The sequence below is a fragment of the Rutidosis leptorrhynchoides genome, chromosome 6 (assembly GCF_046630445.1).
Source record: "Rutidosis leptorrhynchoides isolate AG116_Rl617_1_P2 chromosome 6, CSIRO_AGI_Rlap_v1, whole genome shotgun sequence".
Lineage (NCBI taxonomy): Eukaryota > Viridiplantae > Streptophyta > Magnoliopsida > Asterales > Asteraceae > Rutidosis > Rutidosis leptorrhynchoides.
In genome coordinates this window covers 161540413-161559682 of record NC_092338.1, presented here as the reverse complement: position 1 = coordinate 161559682, position 19270 = coordinate 161540413, and the positions used below count along the sequence as shown (strand labels likewise).

At 33.6% G+C, this 19270-nt stretch overlaps 2 protein-coding genes across 2 annotated transcripts; one reads left to right on the top strand and one right to left on the bottom strand.

Annotated features, from left to right (window-relative positions):
- Positions 1–14528: 14528 nt before the first annotated feature.
- Positions 14529–17652, top strand: LOC139853287 (uncharacterized). The gene is made up of 6 exons (XM_071842661.1): positions 14529–14705; positions 15903–16016; positions 16161–16404; positions 16499–16619; positions 16770–16928; positions 17395–17652. Exons 1-6 carry the CDS (start codon positions 14598–14600, stop codon positions 17444–17446), a joined length of 798 nt encoding a protein of 265 aa, XP_071698762.1. The 5' UTR covers positions 14529–14597; the 3' UTR covers positions 17447–17652.
- A 234-nt stretch (positions 17653–17886) lies between these two features.
- On the bottom strand, positions 17887–18483 carry LOC139853303 (hevamine-A-like). The gene has a single exon (XM_071842674.1). The coding sequence runs from the start codon at positions 18481–18483 to the stop codon at positions 17887–17889; it is 597 nt and encodes a 198-aa protein (XP_071698775.1).
- Positions 18484–19270: the final 787 nt, after the last annotated feature.

Sequence of the window (19270 nt, the reverse complement as noted above, 5' to 3'; positions counted from 1 at the left end):
CTTATTATAAATACAAAATATTTTTACAGATAAAAAAATAGCGTTTCGACGAGTCCCCGTCAGCGGCGCCAAAAACTTGATGTGCGAGCGGAGGTGTACGGAATACTATTATTTTTATTACGAAATATGAAGAAATATTACCCAAGTTTTATTTAATTTATTTACAGATGGGATATACCTAAACCTTGTTACAACACTATAGGCAGTGTACCTAATCGTAGAGTTTTTAGTAAGTCCGGTTCGTTCCACAGGGAGACGGCTTATTTTACACTATATTTTTATATAACTATATTTGTACAAAATATAAATATATATTACAATTATTATTATTATAAAAGGGGGTTTTTACCGTTTAATGACTGGTTTGTCGATTTTATATTTTAAGTGAAGCGTAAAGTAAATGATGATATTTAACTAACGATAAAATAAATAACAATAAATAACAGTACGAGGAAATATGAAATAAAATATATTATGCTTATTTAAACTTCCATACTCATGATATTTGACGTTTTGATTTTAATTTATTATCCTGGGTTAATTGTCCTTTGTCCTGGATTATTTGATATGCCTATCTGGTTTTACCCATAATAGTCCATCGTTCATAATTATAAAGTGCGAGGGTCTTCGCCAAATTAACCTTATACCCGAAGTCAAATATTCCAACTAATTGGGGATTCGAACTGTAACAAGGTCTTAATACTTTGTTTAATGATTACACCAGGTTATCGACTGCGTATAATCCAAGGTTTTAATACTTTGTTAACAATTACACCAGTTACCCTTGAATGTAATCCACCCCTATTTTAATGAGTCCATTGACTATTAATCCATCCCCGTGTCCGGTCAAATGAACAATTATTAGTATTTATAAATATCCCGCCCATCGTACCCGATCGAACGTATGTGGCTACTTATAAATACGTCAAATTGTAAATCTCTATATTAATCAAATATAAAGTCTATTAATAACCCATAGTCCAATTTTCACAAGTGTCGGTCTTTTGTCCAAACCCCAATTATGGTCCAAAGCCCAATAACTCCATCTTAATATTTAGTCCAACATCACGATTACTTCGGCTCAAATAAGCATAATAATAACTTAAGTACGATACATAATTGAAAAGGGAGAATTTAGTCCAACATCACGATTACTTCGGCTCAATAGAGTTCCGACTTTAAAACCCGTAAAATAACCATTACATTACCCAAACTAAACTAATATAAAACTAAACTATATATATATATATATATATATATATATATATATATATATATATATATATATAGTTTAGTTTTATATTAGTTTAGTTTGGGTAATGTAATGGTTATTTTACGGGTTTTAAAGTCGGAACTCTATTGAGCCGAAGTAATCGTGATGTTGGACTAAATTCTCCCTTTTCAATTATGTAGAGAGAAGAGAGATTTATTATTGTGTAGTGAACTCGAGCAGAAGCCTGACCTTTTATAGCAAAATTCTGAATCATGTAGCCCATGTGATCGCATGGGCTTTGTGTGTTATAGCCATGCGTTCGCATGGCCAGTCTGGCATGCTCCAATCCTTGTTTTCTTCCTTTGCCAACATATTATTATATAAATATATATAATATATATATATAATTTATATTAATTATATATATATTATATTATATTCATGTGCATAGTTGACTTGTAATTTTAGGTCCGTTGAGTCGCGCGTTGATGCTCGATTTATGTCTCGGTTCCAGATTTTCGAACGTCTTTTCGTACGCTTAGATATCTTGTACTTTGTGTTTTGCAATTTGTAATTTGCACAAAAAATTATTTTCCTTAACTCCCAAAATCCTCGCAAGTCTTTAAATCACTTTTAGTAGCACTTTTGAGTGCACTATGGCTTTAGTGGCACTTTTCAGGCTTTAGTGGCACTTTTTCTTCAATTCTTTAATCTTCGTGCTTGGTGCTTCGTCTTCACATTATTTATTTAAACGATTACAACTTAAAAATAGAATAATTACAACTAAAAACTTTACATATTGGGATGATATTGCGACTAAATATATGTTCATTTGGATCACTATCAGTTATGCATATATGAAAATATGCATGGAGGGTACAATAATGCCTTTTATCCTAATATGCTTGAAAGCAGCTCTCTATGGAATTAAGCATGGGTGATGATGCATTTAGTTCCTGAGGGAGATGTGAAGTTCAGTATGTTGAGATGCTTGAATAGAAGCATCAAGCGGCGACCATAGGGATAGGGTTGTGTAGGATCTTGTTTAAGATCTTGCATCCTGGAAGCCATTATGTAGGCAAGATTTACTTGTATGGACTTGGTTATGCACCACATGAGTCCAAGTTCAGTCATGGATACTTTATCATCATTTTCTTTTCTGAAGAAGATGTTGGGACTTATGATCATTTTGCATGTCCCATACTCTGGTCGAATGTCATTGTCAAAAACTCCTTCTTGACAGAGAGTACTTAGTTTTAGTTCTGGATCAATGAAGAGTGAGGTTAGTGCTCTTCTTGGAATGAACTTGGGAAGGAGTTGTATATGATTTTTCGTATCATAGAACTCAGCTCCTTTTGTTGGCACTCTAAGGATGTAGCCAAATCGCTTAAGTGTCATCACATGGTCTTGATCAAGCAGAGTGAATTTTACCCTTCGGTCAGAGGTAAATTCATACTTTGAATAGAATTGCTTGACAAGCGAAGGAAATGTGTAGGTATTGAGTGAAAGAAATGATCCCCATCCAATTTTGTCAAACTCACTTTGAAGAGTAGGATAGTCATAGAACACTTCATGTTCTTCTTGAATGTGTCTTGAATCATCTTGAGTGTTCTTCTTTTCATCACATGAAAGTTTGTTGAGAACTTTTATCATTTTGATATTTGAGTGATGTTTGGAATTTGAGAAGATAAAGGGTTTTGAAGAGCTCATTGCTTTAGGGTGCAAGATGTTCTTTGAGAATTCTCAATTTAAAGAATCTTGAGTAAAGGGTTTCCATCCATTTTGAGTAATTGTTTTGTTCAAGAATTTTAAAGTTGGAGTTAAATTTGATTGCTTTTGGATATTGTTTGTAAGATAGTGATATTGATTTGCTATTGGTGTGCATTTAATGAAACTTGAATGAATTACAGTCAATCTGCGGTCACCGTCACGGTCAGCCGTGCCTATGGCCGCATGTTATCTGCAACACATTTTCAGTTATTTTAATCTTTCATATTTTTGAGTAAGATTAAGACATAACAGTATTCAAATGCATTATGTCTACATTCAACCATCGAGTCATAGCATAATCGTCTTACACATTCCACAACCTAATTATTCTACTTCAGGAATTTCTTAGATTGGCGCACTCGAATTTTCGTCCTCCGTATCACTTGTCTTGCAAGTTAACTTCTTCATTACCCCTTTCATTATCTTCACGATTTTTGACTCCTTCTTGAGATTCTTGATTTATTCCTTGTAGATTTTGTCCATCTTTGCCATCACTCTTAATTCTTGAATTTGTTCATCAGTTTCTTCGTCTTCACTGTCAGGTATCACAGTATTTTCTATACTGGTCCCTGCTTCACTTGTCGTTCTTTTTCATTTTCGGGTGGTTACTTCTGAGGTTTTTGGTCCTTTGAATATGGCATGTGTAGGTTGATGGAAGTTATCACTTGTGACACCCAAATAATCAAACACCTTATTGAGATGTAATCCATAGGGTAATGCACGAGTGATTTTCGTAACAGTTCCATTCATCCTTGTGCCATGAGATAGGCCATGTTTACTTTGATGTCATTTTCTAAGCACCACATTAGAGCAAATTGAGTGGCATGGACATTTGAGTGATTACAGGATTTTCAATAGATGTTGTAGATGATGATTTTGTTCCAAGTGTCATACTCATGACGAAGGCGTTTTCCTTGTACACCAGATTTCCCAATTTTAGCTCTTGGAGCATCATCCTTGCACAGTGTATCGATTAGAGGAGTTTTATCTGAAATGAAGTCAGGAAGATTCGAAAGATCATGTTGCCTATTGTAGAATTTTTCTCCCTCGGTGGAAACATCCAGCATGATCCCGAAATCCTTGAGTGAATAACGATAATTAATGCCCAGAAGATTGAAGAATACTTCATCATTCACAAAATTGAAGTTAGCGTAAAATTCTCAAATGAGTGAGGGATGGATAGGACCGTTTAGAGTGAGAAAGGATTTCCATTTGAGTTTTTCAAATTGCCTTACAAGTTCTGGCATTTCAGTGTGAGTAACTCTTCTCCCTTCAGCAATTTTTCTGTCTGTCAGAAATTCAACGTTGTAGGTAATTCTCTCTTTAAGATCAGATGGTGGATCGTATGAGTCTTTTCTTTTTGCTACAACGGTCTTGCCTTTTCCTCTCGCCATTTTCTACACAATGATACTTCAAATTGTATAATTCAATTGTAGGAAACAAGTTTTGCAAACTTTGATTATCATCAATACTTAGATGTTTTGATGTTAATGTTCTTCACATTTTCACTCTTCATTAGTGTCAATGAGTTTGCAACTAGATTACGATTTTCACAAAGTTCATATGTGTTCTAGACTTTTGAGATCATCATCAACACATGTTTTGACATCCAACATTATTACACTCAAATTACAACAATGTTATTTATATCATATGAACAATGATTCTATGAAAATCTAACCAAGATGTATAATGAACCCTAGAATTATTCAATGTTAAATTAACGCATAGATAGGTACTACTACAATCGTTTCCAAGTTGTTCTTCAAGAACAATTTTGATTGTTTGCATCAATTTAAGTTTTGATTCATTCTAGTTAGGGTTCCTTCATAACCCTAATTCATCATACAAATACAATTAAATGCCAGGAAAGCAAGGATTAATCATACGGAAAGTAGGAATTGAGATTGAAGGAATGAGCGTTCTTCTTTGTGGGGTCGATCTCCTCAGCCGTGTGCAAAGTGCGTGTGTTTTGAAGTGAGTGGGAGTGAAGTAAAAGTGAGGGTTTTATTTAATTTAAAAACAGAATCAGACCATGCACGGTCGAAGCACGGTCGAGCGTGGTGTTAGCCTTGCAGGAATTTTCACACGTACAGGACAGGAATTTGCGGTCAGGTATACGGTCAGCCGTGATGCAGCCGTGGATTCTTCTGATCACCAATTTCTTCACTTCTTCTTTCTTTGAGCGCGTTTTGACGATTCTTAGATTCTATAGAATACTTGAGGACAAGTTTTCTTTTCCTAACATTGAATGATTACATCCTCCCGATGTTTAATCATCAATGACACATAATATACTATATTTATATGTGTGTGTGTGTGTGTGTGTATATATATATATATATATATATATATATATATATATATATATATATATATATATATTCACTTATGCACATAGTATACACAAAACGCATCAATCTAGTATTTAGCATGCAATACATAGTTTCACATAGACACACAATCCTAATGCAAGTAAGCTTCCTTCACTAATCTTTTAAAATCATTTTTCAAAAATAATTTTGCATTTGTGAGAAAAACCTTTCATTAATACAAAGTCTTTTTTAGAAGGTTATTCTCATTAGCATTTTGATCATTGATTTTGATTGATTTTAAGATTACCCAATCCTTGACTTATCCCTACCATTGAATTGCTAGCTTGGTCCATTTTTCCCATGTTCTCAATTTTTCTAATAATAGACAATGAACTTTGATTACATGATTTGTGTTTGCTAGAGTCGTGACACATATTCATTTCATGTTTACCTCTTGATGAATCATAAATAATCATTCTTTCAAATTTTCTTTTCAACGCATTGTTTTCATCAGTTAAGGTTTTGTTAAGTTGTCTAACATTGTGTAATTCTTTCTCTAAAAGTTTTACTTTATCACGACTACTATAATACACAAATTTAATAGTCTTGTAATCATCTAACAATTCTTCATAATTAGAAAGATAGTATACATGTACCTCATTGCAATCCATGCTTGAGATATCATCTTCTTTGAACGGAGATTCAACCTCTTCCTCACTTTGACCATCTTGATCCAAATCATTCCAAGAACTCATGAGGCAAAAATCTTCATTTCCATTCAAACCTTTTGCTTGAGAATCACCAAGCTTCTCCAAATCCTTCCCTATTCCTTTACCCTTTAAACTCCTAGAGTTTTCTTCTTCTTGAGAACATAGTGAATCTCAACATTCCTTTGCACTTTCACATGAAATTATCTTTAATCTTTCTTTACTAGGAAGAATTCCATGAAGTAGTGAAATTGCATCAAATTGTTTCAAAATCTCATTGTTTTGAAATGTTGACTTCCCTAGTCTTGAACTAGCTTGTGGTACAAAGTCTCTTACTTTGATTATTCTCCACAAGTAGTAATCCTTGGATTTGAGATAAGTCTCAAATCTTAATTTCCACACATCAACATCCATCTTATCAAAGATTGGTACTTTTTTCACCAATTCTTCCAAGTATCCCATAGTTTGAGTTGATCTGAGAATCGTTGACTCAAGTTTTTGCACAAAACGAATTTTGACACTTTCACATTCGTTTATAGAGCAATGATTTGAGCAACCGCTCTGATACCAATTGTAAGTAACTAGAGGGGGGGTGAATAGTTACTTGATACGTTTTTAACACTTTTTCGATTGATCACCAAATTTGATTAACTTTGATGAACCAATTCAACTCAAACTTGATGTGTGTAGTGTATATGTTCAAAATGATAAATGAAGTAATGTAAAGAACATAGACATAAGAATTTATAGTGGTTCGGGTGGATGTTAACTAATCCACCTTAATCCACTCCCTAATTACACTAATCAGGATTTTTTGCTTCACTAAGCACTTTTCTCCAAACCCGGTGGAGATCCGATTTACAAGTCTTCAACTTCTTTGGTAGACAACAAACCTAATCTTTCTATCCCTTTGAAAGATCAACTCCAACCTAGATCAACTTGTCTTCACCTTGGACAAGTATTAATCTCCAAATAAGATTAATCAACTTCCTAAGTCCCTTTAAGGAAGTAGATCACTAAGCTAGCCTATGCTTCTACTAATTGAAGTTACAAGACTTATACACTTTGTAATGATGATCCTAAGACAATACTAGGACATACATTACACTAAGTAAACTCATAAGATTAATGATTTTGATTAGTAAGTTTACAAAAACCAAATTCTATATCTATAAGATCATAGAATCATCTCTTGCTTGAACACATTTGAGTAGTAATTAGAGCCATTGTGATCTCTGGAAATAAACCTTTGAAATATGCAAGAGGGTCAGCTTCAAATGCTCTTTAATGCTTGCCTTTTATAGTGGGATTCAAAAAGTAGTCATTGACACACGGTTGCCTGCACGGTCGACCGTGGTTCGACCGTGCGTACTCCAGTCCAAATTTAGTATCCGTTGTATAGCCGTTTGACTCAAATTTGAACACCACATTTTGGCACATTTACTCCTTCTAGCACCTGCAAAAGAAACCAAACATCCGATACAAGTACTATATGCATTAAGTGTGTGAGATTTGGTCTTATTGCATGAAAGTGACATAACACTCCATTAGTGGTAAACCCAACATTCTTGGAGAAGTGTCTTGATTGATATTTTGGGAAATCTCAGATTGGTTAAGACTTAGTTAGTCACTTCAATACATTTGGTTCAATTCTAAAGACTAGTCAATATGCCATTAACTTCCTAGTTTCAATTAATCACAAGTCTTGTTTATTTTAAGCCTAGGTAGATTAATTGAATGATGTCTTTCTAAGATGATCATTAAGTATATAGAGACATCAAAGTTAAGTCATACTTGAACAAGCAATCACAATTTGTTATTTAGACAAGATCAAGTAAAAATAGATCATAATTTCATTGTGAACCAATTTACACTTAATTTGTTGGAGTAGACTAGTTACTTAAATCCTAACTAGTAAACACATAGCAAGCATGTTATTCAAGTTGATAAATTTATGAGTATTAAACATATTAGCAAGTAGCAAGTAATACTCACACATAGCAAGAGATAGTTATTATAAGATCAATCATATAGATATTTGCACAACTTGTAATTTAAGCTTTTAGCAAGCTTACTTGCAATATAACATATTGCATGATTAATGTGTAAGCACACATTAATGTCCAATACATGCACAAGGTAAGAGCAATCTCTAGTTGAGACTTGGTGACCATCCTAAATGTATCTAAGTGTATTTTAGGATTACAAGTCTTTACTAGTTACACTTGAGAGCATTGTTCCTCATTTAGCCTTAATTAATCACTAAGTCCTTTTTAATAACAATTATTGTTCTAGTGATGTTGGTTTAAGTGTGTTGGTACTTGATGATCATACTAAGGATGTCTAGATAAGAATTAAGATCACAAGTTGTTGATTAACACTTATGTGTTATGCCTAATCTTGGTTAATTTGTCATTAAGATGTCATTAGGCGTAATTAACCACAATTAGTGTTTTTATAACCAAAACTCAATTGAGTATGGAGAAGGCATCTATTCTAAGCATGTTGAGAAAGATTTCATGAATTATAGATGTCGGGAACTAGTCAAACTTTATTTGGTCAAAATTGGTAACAGAGAAAACTGCGGTCGCACTGCGGTTGACCGTGGTGGCGACCGTGCAACTTGTTTTCACAAAACTGCGTTGCAATTCAGTTTGGGGCTCTACGGTTGGCTGTGCGGTCGACCGTACCTTGACCGTGTATTTAGCTGATCTTTTAATTTCATTCTTTAAGCTATGTTTGACTTGGTCGTTTGCAAGATAAAGTATGGATTAGTGACATTGTGTGTTTTATGTTAAGATGTCAGTCATCACTTATGCATATGTATGTGTCATCATCAAAACATATTCTTTGGTTAATCATACTTAAGTTTGTCGTTTAGTTCATTAACCAACATTCAACCAACATTATTCTCTCACTAAGGAAATGTTTTCTTGAAGAGGAAATGACAATGTGAGCTCCCAAAACTGATCCAAAACAGCCCCAAATCGTCCATGCAAATTGCCATTTGGTCCCTCCATCTTATTTTATTTATTTTGCAAAACAGCCCTTCAAAATCCAGCGAGAGTCGCGACGTGACCTATGACTGACAAAAAAATGAAAATTTTAATGCAATTTAGTTTTAGGATGTAGATATTGAGTTGAAAGTCAATACATCAAAAACAAATCGCTTAATTTAATACTGAATATCTTATGAACTAGATAAATTTGAGTTACCTTGTTATTAATATTATAACACAATAACACAATAACTCACAAGATCACAACTGACATAAAAAGAGCAATACAGCTAAATCATCCTTCTACTTTAAGGTAATTATGTATGTATGTGAATTGTATATATCTTCTATTACTAATTTACGTTATCTAAAATTTTAAGGTTTATTACATTGTTAATTTTTAGATCTCATGCTTATTTTAGTTTATTAATATAGTTGAAATCATTATTGTTTATTGTGTGTATTGCTAAACTCTATTTAATAGATATTCATTATATAGAAATGCAAGACATATTAGAAAAAATTTGTAAAACGAATAGTATCATCTATTTAATAGAAATTCGTTATACAAAAATGATTTTCTTTGGGATTCCACAAATAAAATAATATATTAAACTATGAATTTATCAAAGAGATAAAATCATGACCGTTTTCAATGAAAAAATATCGTAGGAAAAATTTGTGTTACGTGTTAATCATAGTTTGATGATTGAATTTTTGACACTTTATGTTGATAATACTTTTTGACACAAATCAAGTTAATATTTTTCATCGAGACTTTCTTTTGATTTGCTCCCTACTCGTTAGAATCTCTCATCTGCAGGTTTAGAGGTTTAAATATTGCTTCAATCGAATGCCCATTTTGTTCTTCCAGAGTCGAATCAAATGATCACTGTTCTTTCACATACGAGGTTGCAAGCTCGATTTGGCCTTGTGTGCGAATCTGGATCGACATGTATTTGCTGTTTTTTTTTTCTTTGTCGGATCGGGACACTTGGTTCGAAGACTGGAGCGGAACTAATCAAGACAAAGATAGAGTCTCTTCTATAATGGCGGCTACATTATGGGCTTTATGGAGATTTCGTAACATCGTTACATTCAATGCTCTGATGTACTCTTTTTGATTTCATACGTTTAACTTCATTTTCTTGGATTAGATAGAGAGAAAAAATGATGTTAGTTGAAATTTATACATTTTTTAATCTAATCACAATTTAAAAAAACTAACCCTCTCATCGACTGATTCAACAACCAATATGGAAGAAATAAATTGCAGATCCTGTAAATTTTGTAGGATCACTTTAGGCCAAACAACTTTTTCAACATATAAGTCCATGAATTCATTTCTGATGTCGAACTTTAATTTGTACCTATTAACCAATTGTCTCAAACAATGATCCCATTAATCGGTTTTGCTACATGCTACTTGCTAGTATTTTTCCACATTTGAGTTACAACTATAACTCTAATACCATTGTAGAATCACTTTAAACTCCACTATATGTTCAACACATAAGTCCATGAGTTCCCTAGTATTCTTAAATCAATTGGTAATAATGTAATATAGTGAGATTCCGTAAATTACTTCCTTTTAATTTCCTATACGTGACTTTAGTTTGCACGTATTAATCTATTATCTCCGACATATCTCTCGTTGTTAAAAGAACCTATGAGTTATGAATTAGAATTGATCCATGACCTCTACGTTAATATATGTTGCATGTCTCACACCACTAATTAAGCTACCTTTGCGGAGACATCCAAAAGGGATTATATTATGAATAAAAATTGATCGGAACATGATATTCTCATGGTCGCACATGAAAGCAAAATAAAGTAGTAGTTGTACGTATTATCAACATCATCGGCCGACCAATCATTTTGATCATTCTCAACCTGCAATTACTTTTTGTACCATCATATTGCTTATTGATATATGATATATATACATCCAAAAAAACCACTAATATGGCGTGACTCTGCTTTTATGTCATCGTTGTTTTCTGAAATTACCAGATTATGAACGAAAAGAAACAAAAAAAAGTTCAAACATGTATCAGCTTTCACTGTTTACCATAATGAATAGAAAAAGAACCAAATAATAAAGTGATCGGCGGTGGACCATGAATTCCGATGATCCAAATTCAAAAGTGCTGCCTACCTTTTATTCCTTTTTGTTATTTTAACTTTAAAGTGTTTGGTCAAATTCAAGCAATTCTTTTTGTTTCTTTTTCAATGGCTTAATATGTTTTTTATTTGCTTGCATACTTGGTAAACACTTCTCTATGAAAATCATATTTGACATAACGATTTTAAATCAAAAGCCTCAATCACAACGAACGTATCTTTGACTAGGAACGGGAATTCATGATTTTGACTGTCTAAGTTATTAATCTGATGGCATGTTAATATAAGTTATTAATCTGATGGCATGTTAATACTACGTAAGTTAACACCTACTTGGTTTAGTTTTTTGTTTTTATATATTTTTGCTAATATTTATCGATTATAAAACATTCTAAAATATAATAGTCTATTGGTTAAGTTCATGAAATCTCGTATACTTAAGAGAAGTCTTACATTTATACCTCACTAACATCATATCTTGTTGTAACACGAGAAATATTGAAAACGGTCATGAAATAACTCAGTTGAATCGCGTACGTCTAAGTGAAAATATTTGTCCTTCTCGGATACCATAAACTAAAAAAACCATATCCATTCAATTATCAAGTGTGCATTTAGTTGCTCAAAAATAAGTTTTTGAATCTCCGTCTTATTTTAATATATCCATGTTAAGTTTTTTTAAATTATACCCCAGACAAAATAGTTTACATGAACACATATGTACTGAGGTTATCAAGTGATGAAGTGATTGTTTATGTTTATAGATACGGAGCGGAGCCACTCTATGATGCATCACATATATTACACCAGTAAAAACGGCCCAATAATTAGTCATAGCGGGCTTTTAAACTCGTGAACATCATTTTAATATTCTCATACCCGTCACCCATCCCATAATTATTTAATGGCCCAATAACTAGTTAATTGTGGAAATTTTTTTCAGCAAAACTATTAAATATTATTTTAATAATCTATAATTACAATATTCTATAAAAATTTCAAACAAATGTTAATCATTATACATTATACATTATAAAGAAACAACTTTACTCTTAGTTACATAACATGTCAATTTTTTTTTTTTTTTATTTCTTCAAATAACCACGCAGAATTACTGAGTTGCCAATGAAGCACACCACCCAGGTTCAATCCTTGGCTATGCCAAATTATTCAAAAAGGTAGTGTGACTAGAGGGTGTGCATGATGCGCAAATCACCCGGTACCAGATCTCGCGCTCAGGAGGCTTGATTACCCGAAGTTTTACCTTCTATGGGGGAGCCAATGTGCTCGTTCATAGAAGTGTTTCCTTGCTTACTAAAAAAGAAAAATTCAAATAACCTTGTAACTTGATAGTATTCATCCAAATATAATAAACTAAAAGAAAAAGAAAAAACGAAACAAAAAGATAAGGTTTTAGAAAAGGAGGGAAACTTTAAAAGAAAAAAGAAGATTGGATAAGCTTTTTTTAAAAAAATAAGTTATTTTATTTTGTTGGATATAATAAAAAGAAGAAGGTAAAAAGACTAAAAATATAAAGAAAGAAAGAAAGAAAGAAAGAAAGAAAGAAAGAAAGAAAGAAAGAAAGAAGAAAGAAAAAAAGGTAAAAAAGCATCATTATTATTATTATTATTATTATTATTATTATTATTATTATTAAATTATTATTATTATTATTATTATTATTATTATTATTATTATTATTATTATTATTATTATTATTATTATTATTTCTATTATTATTATTATTATTATTATTATTATTATTATTATTATTATTATTATTATTATTATTACATTTCTTAAGAAAAAGGTTGGGTGTGGTAGTGAGTGCTCGTCAGGGGCGACTCTAGGCTAAAGTCTGTGGGATCACTGGACACTACTAGTTTTAAAATTTTATGTAGAAAATACTTTATATATTATACATGACACCACTGAATTTAACTACATGACTCCATATATTTTTTGAATTTATAGTTTTTTCTTTGAATTGTATAGGACACCATTAATTTTAGCTTCTTAGAACAAGTATATTTTTTGAATTTGTAATTTTTTGAAGGTAAACAACTACTAAAATAACATTCCAATATCATTAGTGTTAGAAAAATTTTTGGGACCCCATTAAATTCTGATCCTAGAATCGCCACTGGTGCTCGTGTTGTGTCAGCACAAAAGGCGCTCAAAGTTTTAGGTGTCGAGCCATGTATTGAGTCTTTTGTATTCGAATTCTCAAATGAAGAAGAAGACCACGGGTCCACGGCAAAGGGTAAGGGTAAGGTGGATGTTGGGTATGTTATCTTACGTAACCAACCCAATTACCTTATGTATTGTGTAGTGTTGAAAGGCGGGCCTTGTGCGACTTCAAGGAAGGCGTCATTTTCGAGTTCGGGTCAAGCATTGCAGGAAGAAAAATAGGTGGGCAAGCGTATTGGGTTCTCGAAGTGGTGGAAAAGTTACTTAAGCCGATGTCAAAGAGAAATAAAGCTTTATAGGAAGTGGATCGCTTCATATTATTCACTAACGGTATTAAAGAAGAAGATGATCCCCGAAAAAGTAAATGTCTGTAGGCGTTGGTTCGGGGGTTGGTTTTTGTATTTCTTGTTTGTTATTTTCTTTTGTCGCTAGGTATAGTTTTGTTCCCAGTGTGTGTTGTTTTATGTGTTAGTGTCTTGTTTTTTTTTTTTTCTTTTTGGTTCGACAGTGGTTTATGTTTGCTTGGTTGTCTTTTATCTCGTTTGGGCTTATTTATCCATATTTTTTTTGGCCGAAAATGGGTTTATTCATCCATTGACGAAGAGTTCCATATTAAACTAATGCTACTGTTTTTTTTTCAAAAATAATCCTCTGAGATTATCACCTAAATGCCCTTTTTTCTTACATTTTTTAACTTATAACACATGGAGTATTTTAATTGTTGAACACCATGTATGATTGACAAGGTGTATGATTAACTAATATGCAAAAGTCATGATAAAAAAATTTGGCATTTAGGATAATCCCCTCAAATTGAGGATAAAATTTTAAGGTTTTGGGGATAAAATTTTAAGGTTTTGAGTAAAATTTGAAGATTTTGGAACAAAAGTTTTGGGTAAAATTTGAAAGTTTTAGGGTAAAAAAAAAAAATTCTACCAAAATCAAAGTCGAAAAATTTAAAATTTTTATACCGAAAACAAATCCATTTGGGCGGGCGCCCCCTATGCCCCCACATAGTTTCGCCAATGCCCTCAATCAATGTTTGGTTCATTTTTCTTGCCCCAAATGAAACCCACCCGACCCAATTTTCCATTAAAACACCCGATAAAGCTGAGAGTGTGAAAACAATCGCCACGTTGTTTGTATGCCACCCATGAAAAATTAAATGAAAATAATTTAAAATAAAATTGTCTACAAGGACAACCATAAATATGAATTTGCGATACAAAGAAAAAAATTGGCTAGCTTCACTGGATCAGTAGCAGTGAGCAAGAAGATGGCGAGTGAAAGCGCAAGACGAAGAGTTGATATGATCGCTGCTCATTTTTCGGCCCCTGATAATATCTCTACAACAACCGCAGTTGCAACTCATGTTTTTCCTCTCGTAATTTTCCCCCCTTTTTTGTTTTTGTTTTTACTCTTAAAATTGATTATCAATTAATTGAATACTAATAAGATATTAGTTGAAAGAATATTGAATCTAGGTTGAGGGTTATACATATGATAGTAACTAACTGATTCTATGTTTTTAGATGGATTGTATCATACGATTTGTTGTACAGACTACTGAGTATGTTTTGTGTATGAGGTGAGCTTAGCTCAGAGCTTATAGGAGTTTACAAAAGCTTAAAACTGTAGTTTTTAAAAGTGAAAAACTTATTAGTTAAATAAAGGTTGTGCCCTTTTATATCAAACACTTTTGTATAAGAATAAACTGCAGTATGACTGTATGAGGCTCTAAATAAAAGCTTCAAATTCAGTTTCAGCTAGTTTTGTCAGTTTGATTGATCATAATTGTAGGATTAGGTTGACTTAATTTTGTTTTGGTTATGAAAAGTGGAGGTTTTCTTTTATGGTACGAGATCGCTTCACACTTCGAACCGTAAGTTTTAAGCGCATCACACTTTGTTGTGTATGTTTTTAGACTCCCTGCTTTTCAAAGGCACCTAGAGGACGAGCCAGATGTAGCCTCATAACGTGAATTCGATTATATACTAAACGTGTAAGCGGATAAGGTTTTACCCTGTTCAGTTTTACCCTGTTCAGGCTACCCAGGGAAGGAGAGTTTTTTTTTAGTTAGATATACGCGACATAACAGGTCTATCCCGTGATCGTTTCCAACCTTTTTCTCCGGCCACAAAATATGATGTTACTAGGCTATCTTGGGATGGTTTGAATACAATTATGTACCGGAGATGAACGCGTGGGTGGTTAAGTCTCCTTGGGTGATCTTGTACTAATGTTCAAAAGAATAGCAAATGCCCTATAGTTTTTTAATAATAAATCATATCTCAAGTGGTATCAAGTTCGCCTCTTCAACCAACGGTCGTGGATTCAAATCTTAGTAGATGCATTCGTGTGGATGGGTTATATATCATACAAAACAATATCTTATGAAATCTGTACTGTTGTACTTGTAGTTTCCTTTTGGTTCTTAATTTCTATCTATTGCTTGATAGTTACAAGAGAAAGATTACATATAATGACCTATTAACTGTTGGTATGGGGCGATAGGCTATAGTCACACTCCCTAATCCTTATTTGATAAACTTCACTTGTGTGATCGTTTTTATTTCCTCAGAATTGCAGTGGTGGTTTATCCTCAATCAAAAGGAGATGTGATAATGCTATGCATTTCGCCAGACAAGATTCGAAGTCCCAAGGTTTTTTCATGAGGCCGAATTCAACCCAACAGGTCCTGAAATTCCTCTCTATTACCCATTTAGTCATTTACCCCCTTACTTTTTTGATAGTTAGTGCATATATTTTGATGATAATTAAGGAAACAGTCAGAAAATGCATATCTTTATTTAATTATAACGCATATTTTTATTTCCAGGATGACCAGTCAAGTGTGCATTTCACGTCCACTCGTTCAGACAAAGAAGTGTCTTCTGAACTTGCAGCACCCTTGTTTTCTCAGCCAGCTAGCATTAATTCAAATTTTCAAAAAGTCAGACAAATTCAATACGATGTTGATGATTTCAAGTTACCTTCTTCACAACCACCTAAATATGCTCGAATAACCGATGCACCGATGAAGTTTTTGCCGAAGAACTACACATATGCTACTAAACATGTTGGTAATTGAATTTTGTCACATGAAATAACTTTTGACAAATTAGGTAGTACTGTTACTTCCTTTGGAAAACTTAAACCGAGCTTTGTATGATTCAGGACGTGAGAAAAAGTTATCCCCGAGAATGGATGTAGCTGAATCAGCGGGAAAATATGTTCTTCTAATAGAGCTGCCTGGGATTAGTATTGATGACATTAGAGTTGAAGTTCATAACACAACGTAAGATTATTTCTTTATTTATATCATTTTTGACGCTTGATTATAAACAGATTTGAAATGGTTGTAACTTGTTACATTTTGTACTTTTTTAATGACACATCGTCTTATAGATTACTGATTATGGGTGACGTATCTGTTGATACTTGATAGGCTGACTGTACAGACAACTAAGAGGAGCACTATAGCCAGCTCTTTAAGTGGTCGTACGAACTCTTCATATTACAAAAGGGAGATTCTAGAAGGACCTTTTGAAATCGTATGGCCTCTACCCTTTGATGTGAACCCAGATTCGGTTTCGGCTGAACTTTTGTAAGTCAGCACCTTTAATACGTGATCTGTGTCGATATCTGTTATTGTTATATTCGTGTTGGTTGTTGTTTCTTTTCTATGCTCAAAAATATGGGTGGTATTCTCGACCCATTAACTTATGGATTGGCCAATTCAGGTCCTGTTTTATCTCTAGGAGCTAAATTAAAAACTAATCTAAAAAAATGGGTCAAATTATATCATTCCAATATTCATATTAAGACCTCAGTGATAGTTTTTGTAATCATAATTGGCACTATATTTTAAGTTAAAGTTTTTGACCAAGAAGTGTTTCGGGTGAACGTACTCCATACCAAAAATTTACTGTTTGACCCATTACCGAAACTACCCATTTTGATTATGCTGCCTCAGCTTAAATCGTAAATTCAGTTTATCAAGGCTCTTTGGGGGAGGAAAATATTTATTTTGTGATAATATTCACGCTATTGATGTAATATTATTTTTGCAGAGATGGACTATTACGCATTACCATTACTAAGCTTCGAGTCCCAGTCTGGTGATGCAGCTTCTTGGGTATCTCGTATATATGCACACCCTTGTATATTGTAGTATAAATCTGAAATTATATCTGGTGTTATTCGTATATATTGAGACCATGTAAAAATCACATATATCTATACATGTTAATATTCACAGTCTGCATCAATCGATGCAGAGTATATTTCTGGTAATCCTTGGTGACTAATGTGCTGTTCTTAAGAACTTGACTGTATCGAAGAGGTGGATTTTGGGTAGTGGAGTACAAAATGGATTGGTTGTGTAACATGTCAAAACGGGCGATGAACCATAAAATATTATGCTATCTTTGTTACATATATAACATCTTTAATAAATAGGGTGAACAAACATATATTCCTATAATATACACACGCATCGATATGTTACGTATTTACTACGTATAAGTTTTACAATATTACATTTATATATACATAATAGAGGATTAGACATGACTCTTGATGGACGAACTATATCCGGATTGGTTATCATGGTACTTATCCCACAACATAACTCCTCCGTATTTCGCAGACCCTTTAGTTACCGGAAGCACTTGCGAAGTAAGATCACCGACAGGAATATATCCACTTCCTGCAGCCGTTTGTGACGCAGGTAGTCCCAAAAAAATCTTACTTGCCGGTATCTCAGTAGTCCACTGCTTCCAAGAATCTTCTAGATTCGACGAACCACCAGAGTACTCACATGGAGCATTATTATAAAACTGAACCCAAACGTAATCAAAAAGTCCCGTTTTAAGAGCAGTTCCAATATACGCATCTGGAAACGGACACTGAGGAGCTGCAGTCAAGAAGACTTTCTTCCCTCGACTACCGTATCCCGAAAGATACCTTGCCAGGTCATCCCAGTGTTGTGTGGTTCCTCCTTCGATATCAAAGTCGATTCCGTCTAAAACGGCGGGGCCCAGTGGACGTGTTGTTGATGTGCCACCTAAGAAGTTGTTCCAAAGGTACGTGGCGACTTGTTTGGCGTCTGCGGCCGAGGTGAGGTAGTAGCTTCCGGAAGCTCCTCCGATAGTTAGCATGACTTTAATTCCTTTAGCTTGGCATGATTTGATATCGGTGGTTAAATTGGTGCAGCCGTTGCTGTATGGATCGCAGTGACCTGCAAGGTTTATCATTGGGGTCTGACCATTTCCGAACGTTGCCAGAAACGCAAGGTTGACGTAATCGAAGTTTCCTGTTGAGCATGTCTTAGCTAAGGTGCCTTCACCCCCGTTTTGACCCCAATAGATTGCGATGCCACCAGCGTTGGTACCCACCGCTAGTAACAATATCACTGAAGAAAATAAGCCTATATGGTATGCCAATAATTAATTTCTTGATTATGTGTGTAAGTTTAGGTAATTGTAAAATGTAATGGTGTGTTGTAAATGTTTGAGGAGTTCGGTTTTTATAGTTAGAGGATTAGCATATTGGCTTGTTTGAAGTGTTTTTTTACAGAAGGAAGTACCTTTAAAGGCACACTATTGAATTCTATTTTAGCTGAAACTGTATTTGTTGAAATTGTAAGAAGACTTGTACTTTAGTATGGTTTGAGATCTGTTTTGTCTGTTTCTAGTTATCTGCTAATTAAAAGTTAAGTCTACCTTCAAAAGCTAGTTCTGTCAGTTCTAGTTGTCTGTTCATAAGGTATCAAAACATATCTTTTTGTGCTAGAGGTGAAATTATCGACCCATTTTTGTTCTGACAGGTCAACTTGGGTTGTACTTTAGTATGGTTTGAGATGTGTTTTGTCAGTTTTGTTCCTTTGCTATTCGCATTGACCTGTGATGTTATGAATAGTTCAAATGTTTACATTTTTCATGTGGA

Coding starts and splice junctions, on each gene's coding strand:
- LOC139853287 (XM_071842661.1), top strand. CDS start 14,598: ATGGCGAGTGAAAGCGCAAGACGAAGAGTTGATATGATCGCTGCTCAT. Junction 14,706..15,902: donor CAACTCATGTTTTTCCTCTC/GTAATTTTCCCC, acceptor TTATTTCCTCAG/AATTGCAGTGGTGGTTTATC. Junction 16,620..16,769: donor GTTGAAGTTCATAACACAAC/GTAAGATTATTT, acceptor GATACTTGATAG/GCTGACTGTACAGACAACTA.
- LOC139853303 (XM_071842674.1), bottom strand. CDS start 18,483: ATGCTAACTATCGGAGGAGCTTCCGGAAGCTACTACCTCACCTCGGCC.